At 31.7% G+C, this 11,769-nt stretch overlaps 1 protein-coding gene across 1 annotated transcript in view; it reads left to right on the forward strand.

Moving 5' to 3' along the window:
- Positions 1 to 2,641, forward strand: part of HELRODRAFT_108549 (hypothetical protein) — a 9,976-nt gene extending 7,335 nt beyond the window's left edge. Inside the window, exons 10-12 of the mRNA XM_009033004.1 lie at positions 302 to 406; positions 1,075 to 1,165; positions 2,291 to 2,641. Of these exons, the coding sequence (XP_009031252.1) occupies positions 302 to 406; positions 1,075 to 1,165; positions 2,291 to 2,334 (240 nt within the window). The 3' untranslated portion in view covers positions 2,335 to 2,641. The remainder of the gene's footprint in view (positions 1 to 301; positions 407 to 1,074; positions 1,166 to 2,290) is intronic.
- The last annotated feature ends 9,128 nt before the right edge of the window (positions 2,642 to 11,769 follow it).

Genomic DNA, 11,769 nt, shown 5'->3' on the forward strand with positions numbered 1-11,769 from the left:
ATTTGCAGTTTATTATTTATCATCCACAAGTGAACTCTTGCGAGCTCTGAGTTAAGAATACATTCAACTTTACCTATGGAATCGCCAGCCGCTAAAATGGTAGTGTCATCCGCATACATAATACATTTAACAGCCTTAGTCGATCTGCATAGATCATTGATAAATATATTAAAAAACAACAACCACAACATCAATATATATATATATATAGCAACAATATATATATATATATATATAGCAACAATATATATATACTTTGTATATATATATATATATACAAAGTATGATATTATGCTATCAGGTGAGCACACATGGATATGCCCAGAATGAGGTTCTATTGTGGAAGTACCCTAGCATGAAACAAGTGGCTCGTCTTACAGGACATACAACCAGAGTTTTGTACTTGGTTGGTTGTTTGTTTGGTTGGTTAGTTGGTTGGTTGGTTTGCTGGTTGGTTGGCTCGCTGCTGTTGGTTAGTATTTTTGCGAGTATGGTGGTTTGTTGATTTTTATGTTAAATGGTATGATCGACACTTTAGCTGTATTTGAGAATTTGTTGTTAGAAATACATTATTTAATTTTTAAAGCGTTGAAAAGCAAGGCATATGTTAGGGCACTGTGATGGTCGGGTGTGGGCTTGGACACCAAAGATATCTTGCCTGCCACGCACATATATGATGCGTTGTTTCGCACGTGTGCTTATGTTTACGTTTTCTAATTAGGAAATTTGATTTCTGTGGTCCCCCAGGAGCTACGCATAGGGCGCTATACAAATTTAAATCTTTCTTCCCTTTTTTTCTTGGTTTAAAAATATTTAAAAAGACATTCTTCTGCACTTTATTTTTATTTATAACAATAACAATTGCAGTTTACACTGATTTATAGATTTTGTTAAGCATGATTGTAACTAACAAATGATGCTGTCAATGTGTCATGAATATTCATACATCGTTGCTGCAGCGGTTCTCCAGCATCATTTATTAATGTTCTGAATATTTTTGTTTTCTACAACTTGATCTCGTAGGTATTAAGCGCACCATTCAACATGTGTTGATTTTTTTGAACAAACACGCAGGCTTTGTCACCAGATGGCGAGTGCATCGTAACAGGAGCTGGAGATGAAACGCTGAGGTTCTGGAGTGTCTTTCCAAAATATAAGACTGATAAAGTAGTTTGCTTGGTTTTATTGGTTTTTTGATGTCGTTGATGTTGATTTTGAGGGTTTTGTGATGTTGTTATTGTTGCTATTGCCGATGTTTGTTTGTTTGTTTGTTAATATGTTTGTTGCTGTTGCTTTATTATTTTGTTATATGAGTAGATTTACATTGTAAACCGAAAACAAAACTAAAACTTTTTTTTGCAAAAGAGATAGGATTTTGCCTGTGAGTTCTAGGTTGGTAATAGAGCCATTATCTAGCGAAATTTTTTCAAACAGCCCGCTTCCGCAACCGCCCACATTCGCAACGCCATTTGTGTGCGCGTTTTGAAAAAAAAATTACTTGCAGCTTTCATGTCTCTAATTATGGTAAGACTGAGACAATTTATTTATATATTTACAGTGTAACTAATCAATTGAATATTTACATTTTTAATAAATCGATATTGATTTTGGAATTACTTTTGTGAACGGCATCTTTTTAACTTCGTTGGGAAGAAAGCTGGATCGCCATTTTTGCGGCATGTTATTTCGGATTGACCCGACCCTGCCAGACGAAACATTTGGCCCCAGTATAACTAACAAAAAATATGTTTTTTGATGCAAGGCTGTTTGCCAGGAATTCTTTTACGGTTATTAAATTATCATCTTCATTATCTATCAATAAATTGTTGTTCATCTATAATTTTGTCTCCATTTTTTAAACTGGCATTTGTGGCATCTTTCAATGAAATCTTTATTCCTAAAAGAGCAATAATAGCTTTCGATAAGCTTTTCAACTAACAGACACAAAGCCAACCTCTAACAAGAAGAACAAATCAAACTTTTCGGAGTCATTGAATGTTGGACGGAATACAGAAAGTTTCAGAAAATTTTAAAAATTGTATTTTACGGTCTGTTTTAAAATTAGATATTTGAAACCGCATCCGCAGCAAACTGTGAAATCCGCGGAGTTCCAAAAATTTTTTTCCGCGAATGCGTTGCGGTAATCGCTGTTTGAAACCGCATTACGTTCGTCCGTAAAGGGCTCTAAAAGATAATGATGATGTTGGTGAAATGTTTAACGTTCAATTAGTTAATAATCGTTAGTACTTATGAAAATATTTGATTTAAAATAACATGATCTGCTTCATTTAGATACACGAATCTCCTTTGAACATGTTTTCATGCGTCCGATGAGTGAACAGTTTTACATCTTCATTTTAACTTTCATCAGGACTCTTGTGTGCGTGCGTGCGTGTGTGTGCGCGTGTAATATGTATATTGTTTCCATTCACTATGCCACCCAAATGTTTTTCCATAACAATATATCACATCGGCTCCGATCGTTTCATAAAGTTTTTATTTTCACCATTATTTAACTTTTCAATTCCATTTAAATATTTCAAGTGTAAGCATTTAAAAGATATAGTATTATTTTCGAACATTTCTGGCCCAGGCACTCCCTCGTTTAGACTTCATTCGAGCTGAGCCCGTGAGGTGCATAATAAGATAAGATAAAAAGGAGGTCGTCGTGCATTGATTATTTTCTATTTGACTTATTTTCGTAAATGTACATTTGTTTTAAATCATTTTATGTCTTTTTTTTATTTTTATAAAACTTTTCAAACATCACATATTGCTTGAATGTAATCATCTGAAAATGTCAAGAGATTAGTTAACTTTCAGGCACAATGATTAAGTATACCTAATTTCCGTTAACGGCTAAAATGACGTACATGTTAATCTGTTATTGACAGCTTTTTGTTGATCTCAGTATAACGTATTTCACCTTGAATATTTCTACTTGAACATTCCAATAAAATTGAAGGGAACAAACTTCATTAAAGTTATCGTGTCTGGATTTTTCGTGTATTCGGTTATCACTTTTTTATGTTACTGAATCTCTGTTCCTATGTATATTGTGATTTAATTATTTTTATATAAGCATTTTTTATACACGAACTTGGAGACACTTGAATTGATGCCGCGAGAACAGTTGAAGATGCTCTTGCATGTACCACAGATTATAATGTAAATTGATGGCTGGGCAATATGTATGTATGTGTGCATCTAACATGTCAATGTATGCAAATGATATATCGATGTGGAAGTTTAATAATTATTTGTGCTTTTAGCCTTGGTGTCTACTATACATTGGCACTCTTTTTATGAAATATTAAAAACTTGTTTCAGAATTTTTAAAATTTGTTTTGAAAACTTGCCTTTTAATTGGAATATCTTAAAAATTCAGTGCCCCATTTAAGTATCATTTAATATCTTAACTAAATATATATGTGACAATCCAACGTTCGTTATCACCTTGACCTTCTGCGATAATGTTGCATATAATAATTAATGTTTGAGTGAGATTTTAATAATTTTCTTGGTATATATATATATATATATATATATATATCAAATAGAATTTCTATTTTTCGAAATATATTTTTAACAAATTCGGTCTTACAATTTCTTAAATACTATTCTGTGGTCATGATGTGTGAAAAAAAGTGCCTTATACACTCTTCCAATATTTACATCAACAGCACTGACTGCGTGTATGGATACGTGCTAACTAAACAATGCATCACCAGAGGCGTCATTTGGAGGGAGGCAGGGTGCCCCCCCCCCCAAGAAATCAAAATTCTAAATTTTTGCTTTACGAAATTATTATGACAAAATTGCAAACACTATAAAATAATTATATAAAATTATATAATTTATTATAATTATATATACAAAATATTGTGCTTTTTGAATTTTTAAATGTCAAGCGCTATACAATTTATTTCATTTGTTCCTACAATAATTCATGTTCTGTTTTAAATTATAAATGTGTTAATTTTAAATTCTTTGTAAAAAGGATATATATAGAATATATAATTTAGTAATTTTAAAAATTTTGAAATTTTTAAAACTTTAAAAATGTATAATTTATTATAATGTTGCACTGACGAGACTAGGTAGTGGAAATAGTACTATATGCATACATGTAGATAATGATATCTTTTGTAAATAGGAATTTTGTTAATAGCATTAACAAGTTAAGTTTAGTAGATCGGAGAATTATTCGAAGAATCGAGAAACTATCATATAGATTGAGTACTGTAAGAAACGCCGTGATCTTTATTAATAATATATATATATATATATGTTACATGCTAAGTCATAGACCACATAAGTTCGCCCCCCCCAACCAAAATCTGAAATGACGCCCCTGGGCATCACGAACAAAACATGCGGCAGGCAGGGATTCTTTCGTCACATGTCCTTCGTCTTGCGGTGACTGTACGCAGAACCAGAGGCCGTTATCTACTAGGCCAGCGGTGGGCAAACTTTTTGCTCTTAGGCCGCATTTTACCTTTGAAGGGTCGCATATGTATTTAAATAGCAAATTTTTTCGACCCGGGGGAAAATTTTTTTAAGATTTGTGACTCCTTTTTTTTTGGTCATGATGTCTGGCCGACGACTTTTTTTGGCGAACAAGACCTCGCGGGCCGTAGATTGCCCACCCCTGTACTAGGCCATCAGGATAAACTATAAGATAAGGTTACTAAAATTGAGAAATGAAATCATCCTGAAGAAAATCTGTAAAAGTAGAGAACAGCAATTAATTTTATTTATAATGCGTGATTGAGACTGTTCATTTTTATTGAAAAAGAAATTCAATAAATAATTGCTATTCTGATAAAATGAAAATCAACAGGAGTTGTTATCTTTCTGCCAAGAAAGGATGCATGGCGTTGATTCAAGTTTATGAAGGGTTGCAGGTGTGGCCGGAAAAGGAATGGCGACTTCGAAGTTATCTACATTTTATTTTTCAATATATCTTTCGAACCCAGACGCTCGTTCATTCAAACAAACAACTGAACCCAAATGATACAAATATGCTATAAAATATCAGGCTCGACATGCCCGTTTTCGACGAATTAAAACTAGAAAGCAAGGAATGATCTCTTCTCTTTCTTTGATGCAACGTTTGTGCATGTACGTTTTTTGTGTGCTAAATACATATGCAAAATACGAATGATAAATGCATGATTTAAGCGCACTCGCCGTGCTGTTACGATGAACACTACATTATTACACGCACGTTTTACATTTTCAATATATGAATGTATCATCTTGATACCGTTAGTTGACTTGTTATTTCTGAACTTCAACCCGCCGAAAGAATTAACTGTTAGCATGTGCGTTCAAACAAAATATTTGCAGTCATTTGAAAGTTTTTGGAAAGGTATTGTTTATTTTCCGAAAGACATTTAAATATTCATTTTAAATAATTGTTTGTAGGCATTGCGTGGTGTATTTGATGGTTTTGTATTCATTTCAGGTAGTTTTATACTTGGCTTTCGTGCATGTGTACTGTTTAGCATAATTTTAACAACGAATATTTTTTAGATTTATATCAAGAAATGCCACATAATGATTTTTCAATGGTTAGTCTATGATTTAATTTTAAGATGTTCACCATTATTTGAGTAAGTAACTGTAAAAAAACGATGTTCGACGTTTGAAAGGATCTGCAAAAGCGACGTGTGGTTCTCCTTATACTCATCTTCATGCTGCTCGTCATCCTTATCCATACGAAAACGTTACAGCGATTCTCTTTATTTGAAGAACTGGTTGGAGATACAGAAAATATGATGCAATATCCAGGTCCTTATTATTTTGGTCGGTTATATTTTTTATAATTTATATATTAAAACTTTTAATAACTCTAAATAATATTGAATGGAACAGAACAAAACTTTTAGTGACTAGTTTTTTTTGACACAATATATGTATTTTTTAATTTAAGTAAGTTAAACTCATTCAGAGAACATGGCAGATGTTCAAAAAGAAAGGCAATCAAATGCAAATGAAACATGCAATCAACTGAACTTCAACATTTCTTTGCTGGATATTTTATTCTTCAATGGAAGTAGAAAAGAAAAATTGGAACATTTTAGCAGGTCATCTGATTTAGATGAATATTACATGCGACAAAACTATTCATCATTATTTGAGCAATTTCTCTACAATGACGATTACAAGGTGATTCTTTAATCATTCGATGTTTAGTCAATACAATTTTTATAACTATTGATATACGAAAGGTTGTATATTGTACCGTCTCAAAAGTTGCATGTTCTAAATGGAGGAAAGTTTTCTCGGTCATGTCAGGAAAAGTCAGACATTTTTTTGCGTTTGAAAGTATTTGAATATTATTAGTTGTGTTGGTTTTTCGACAGAGTTCAATTTTATTTATTAGAATTTTATTTATTTTCTCAATGAAAAGCTAAAATCGACAACAACAGATTAACACAAACGACCTTCTAGTTGATAGAGCTTCTAACAATTTAGCTGACGTGCACTTAAAAAGGATGTCCCGCTTGCAACCTGCCGACATCTGGCGACGATTGCAACCAGCAAGTGGATACTTCAAATTTTTTTTCACCAGGGATCCATTAGAACGTTTGTATTCAGTATTTAGTAGCGAGCTTCAAAGCAAATATCTATTTTCTGGAGAGAAAAATGGTTAATTTTATTTTCTACCATGCCAAAACATTTTAATTTTTAATAGTTTGATATAAATACCGGATGAACTACATATAAAACAATATCACAAACTCTATTACACTGATGATGGTAAAGTTACAAACTCAACAATGCGGTAAAAGGGGTGATACTTCTTAATAACTGTGTTTATATATATATATTTTTTTTACAATATTCTATAAATTCTACCGAATGTTTGGCGTTAATATGTTTGTAGTTCGTTTTTTCAATTTTTCTCACTAAAGTTTTTTGGTGAACGTTTAGTTTATTAAAATTCAAAATAAACTTATTTTCCGAATTCATGCTGCAAATAAGGCCATATTTCAATTCCGAATGAATCATCATCAGTGCTTTCTCCTGTTTATATAGGGAAATATTGATGGAAAACTTTAGATGGAAACACCTAATTTCCATCTAAGTTCACTTTAACAAAGTCAATCTCCATCTAAATTCATTTTGACAAAGTATATATATATATATATGTTGGTAATAGTTGTAAATATATATATATATATATATATATATATATACAATATTCTATAAATTATAAATTCATTCAAAGTGAATGTACCGAACAATTTAAAGACAGCACAATAAAATCATTTGTAAATCGGGCATTCACACGCTCTTCCGATATTGAAAATCGCGACGCTGAATTAAAAAGAGTCACTAACCTGCTTGTAAACAATGGATATAAGACTTACTCTATTGAAAAGATTGTTAAAGGCAAATTACTACACAACAATAACCTTCCTAATTCCAACAATCAAGATAATGACATCATCTTGTATTACAGAAATCACATGTCAACTGCATACAAAGTAGATGAAGCTATTCTTAAACATATCATCAATAAAAATTCACACCAACCAACCAACCCAAATAGTAAAGTTAAACTCTGAATTTATTACAACAATAAAAAGACGTCTAACCTAATACTAAAAAAACAACTGTAGTCCTAGAGATAACTCTGAGTTAAAGCGTAATCACTTAATATATGAATTTAATTGTCACTTTGACGGCTGTGCGCGTCAACATGACTCATATATCGGGATTACTACCTCACTGACTTGAAGGCTTACGATGCATAAACAGAGTGGTGCTATCAAATCTCATTTGGATTCAACACACTCAATCACATTAGCCGTGAAATCCTCGACAGTACACCAGAACACCAACTACACGCATTTTAAAATTGCAGAAGCAGTCCTAATTGACATCAATAAACCAAAAATAAATATACAACAAAAAATGACAACCTCGCTCCCAACCCAGCGCTTAATCAACAATGAAAACAAAGAAGTAATAAAAATTAGCATTGTAAATAATGACAAAGAATATGATGCTATCGATGAAGAATAAGAAACCAACAAAGGTGGATCAGCCAATAAAGAAATCTGACACCTAATTTCCATCAAAGTTCACTTTGACAAAGTGAATATTTCCCTATATATAATAAATTAAATTGCACTGAATCATTCGGAATCGATATATGGGCTTATTTGCAGCATGAATTCGGAAAATGAATTTTTTTTGAATTTTAATAAACTAAACGTTCTCCAAAAAACTTTAGTGAGAAAAATCAAAAAAACGAACAACAAACATATTAACGCCAAATATTCGGTAGAATTCATAAAATATTGTAAATATATATATATATATATGTATATATATATATATATGTGTGTGTGTGTGTGTGTGTGTGCGTACGTGTGTATTTATGTAGGTGCCATATCATTCCACCCAACCGATGAGTTTTGGATATTTTGGATGATTATTTCAAATACAACTTTGTGTGGCCAGACGAGATGAATGTTTCTTTTGTCAGCTCTGTGACATTTATTTTCCATGAAATTTTTATTGCTAAGTAATATTCCGTTTCGTTTCGTTATAATGTGAAAATATGATAATTGTATAGTATCACTTATTCTTATATGGTTTTTATCAAAAAGGTAGTAAAGGTAATGATAAATTGAAGGTAGACAGAGAGTTTAATGAACTGACCAACTGGACATCAGCCGCTATCACATTTGAAGACTTTGTCAAGTTATAATTTGAGTTGTGTTTTTTAATGAGTCAGTTTTACTATTTTTATGTCACTTCGAACACCTTAATGTTTGTGTATATATATATATATATATATATATATATATATATATATATATATATACATATATAACCTTAATGTTTGTGTATATATATATATATATATATACATACACATATATATATATATATATATATATATATATACATTCAAATGTTATTTCATATTTTGCATTTCCCGTTGACAACCTTTGAAACTTTCTGTTCGGGCAGATTTATAACAGATGAAGAAATTGTAGAAGAAAGAGGAGCTCTGATGAACGATATTTTAAGACCTGTGGGTCAGTCGTGTATGCCTTGCTTCATCAGATATCATTTTATTGGTACGATCAATTATTATTTCAATAAATAATTATTAACTGATCAAGCTACATTTTAAATTGCTTGTTTTCCAACAAAGAAAAATAAAGTCACAATATACATAGGAAATGATCAATAGTTTGAAATAGTTTATACATTTGCACCAGTAACATGTCGATTAACTTATTTACCATCGCTGTCTTCATCGCAAGTGCGTAAGTGCAGAGAAATACAAGTATCCACACAACCGCACACACATTTTCTATATGTACGAGAACGATTGCACATAATTAAAATTTTAATCGTACGAGTATATAATCCTGCAAATAAAAACACATACATGCAGGTAAATATGAAACTTTAGAGGCAGACACGTTTTCGATTCTTCACAAGTTCAACTTGACCCACCTGACATTCAAAGATTCTGGCTTCGAGAAACCTCACGAAAAGAGAACTAACAACATGTTTGAACATTTTTATCGAAACCTGTCCATGGAACGACTTATGGATTTGCTTTCAATTTACAGGATCGATTATAAGATGTTTTATCCGAATTTCAGAAAATTTTCAGATCTGGTTGGTAATGGAAGCCATAATAACAATGAAAGCAGCCGTACTCAGAGCTACATTTCTCTAAACAGCAAACACGATGTTGACAAAAATGTGAGCATGAAAAACAACAATAACGGTGGTTACGCTAATACTGCAACTGTTCACGACAAGCCTGCCATCAAAAGCCGCAACACGTTGAAACGAATGGCGCTAACTAATATAACGCACGTTCATAAGGAGGATGAAGTTTCATGAAAGCACGTCAATGCATGCGAAGAACTGGATGTTATGGGATTGCTACACGATGGCAACTGAATATGTTCAGATCTTGGGATAGTGAAAAAAAGCCATAATATGTCATAGCTGCGCAAAATAAATGCGCTACTTTTGCTTGGGAGTCAGAACATTTTCAATCAAGAAGATGAAGTCGGAAAAACTGTTATATCCTACTCCGACGCCCTCGACAACACAGAACATCTTCTACCATTATTTACGCATCTTTAACAATTTTTAGGAAATTTCATAATAGTCAAACTTTAATTTCAGTCATGCAAGCCGCTAAAAGTTGTCTTGCAAACGTTTGCTTTATTATATCTGTGTAGTTGTTTTCATTTTGACAATTTTCAAAATTTGAAACCAAAATGTTTTATTCGTCTATATAAAAAAGTGTTTGTTTTAGCTTTATTTATTTATTTTATTCAGCTATTGATATATTTTTGGCAATACGGTCGCAAAAAATTAAATAAATTATAATTTATAATTAAGCGACAAACTGTTGCATAAGATTGTTTTATAAGATCGTTTTTATGTGTGTAATAAACACTTTTCTTTTTGTTGCCTTAGTGGTTGTGGTTTTTTCAAGTTTTAAAAATCAACAAATTAATACTTTATTATATATATGCAATGGAAATGAACAATATTAGAGTGTTAAAGTAATAAACTTTGATACTTCAATATTGAAATAATTTTATAAAAACAGTTTCCTGGAATGAAATTAGGACTAGTTAAATTTGCAACGTAACAAAGCAGAGATCTTATAAAGAAAATCATTCAAATCAGATATGTTGGATTAAAGTATAGAAAAATGACATGAGTATTGTGGAGGCATGTGCTGAAAAGAATAATGTGGATATATTGATGCATTTGTATCTGCCAAGCCATTGCTAATGTACCGAAGAAACAGAAATGACTTGACTCATGTGTTGCGTTCAAGATGTTTTCATATCCTGTTTGCAAAGTCCAAATGACAGTACAGATTGAAGAAAGTTAAGGATAGATTCTTGAGGTAACCAAAAAATAAAAGTGGCGAGAATTTAAAAGTAGTATGAGAAACAACAGAAGAGAAGCGATCCAGAGAGGTGAAAACAAAGTGGTTGTCCGCGTAGTTGATACCGCTTCTTACACATATGCATATAGGTAAAACTTTTAATATAAATATTAATGATAAAATATAAAATTATATTTATTGTTATTAATATATAATAATAAATACACCCGTCGAATATCAAATATACGTATATAGGAAATCAACAATACTGTTATAACTTCACAATCGTCACTACTGACATCAGTGTTGTAACTTCAAAGATTCCTATTTTAGACACCAGTGTTGTGTTATAGCCTGCACTATTGTCAAGTTATCGTATTCTGTAGGTTCAAAAGTTCTGATAGATAAACACAACTGCTTCAAACGCAAACTAGTTTAAACGTTTATTCGAATGCCAACAGTAATAGAAACAATGAATTATCCGTAAATCCCAGAATGCAAAATTGCCAATAACTCACGGCTCAACTGGACAACTAACAACTCGAACCACGCTACTAACTTTGCTGTTAATCTCGCCATAAAACCTCGCTTCTCTTACATTGCACATGCCGTGCCATACAAGTTTTACAATCAATCGATCGATCGATCAATCAATCAATCAATCAATCAATCAATCAATCAATCAATCAATCAATCAATCAATCAATCAATCAATCAATCAATCAATCAATCAATCAATCAATCAATCAATCAATCAATCAATCAATCAATCAATCAATCAATCAATCAATCAATCAATCAATCAATCAATCAATCAATCAATCAATCAATCAATCAATCAATCAATCAATCAATCAATCAATCAA

This window comes from Helobdella robusta (assembly GCF_000326865.2).
Source record: "Helobdella robusta unplaced genomic scaffold HELROscaffold_9, whole genome shotgun sequence".
In the NCBI taxonomy this organism is placed as follows: Eukaryota; Metazoa; Annelida; class Clitellata; order Rhynchobdellida; family Glossiphoniidae; genus Helobdella; species Helobdella robusta.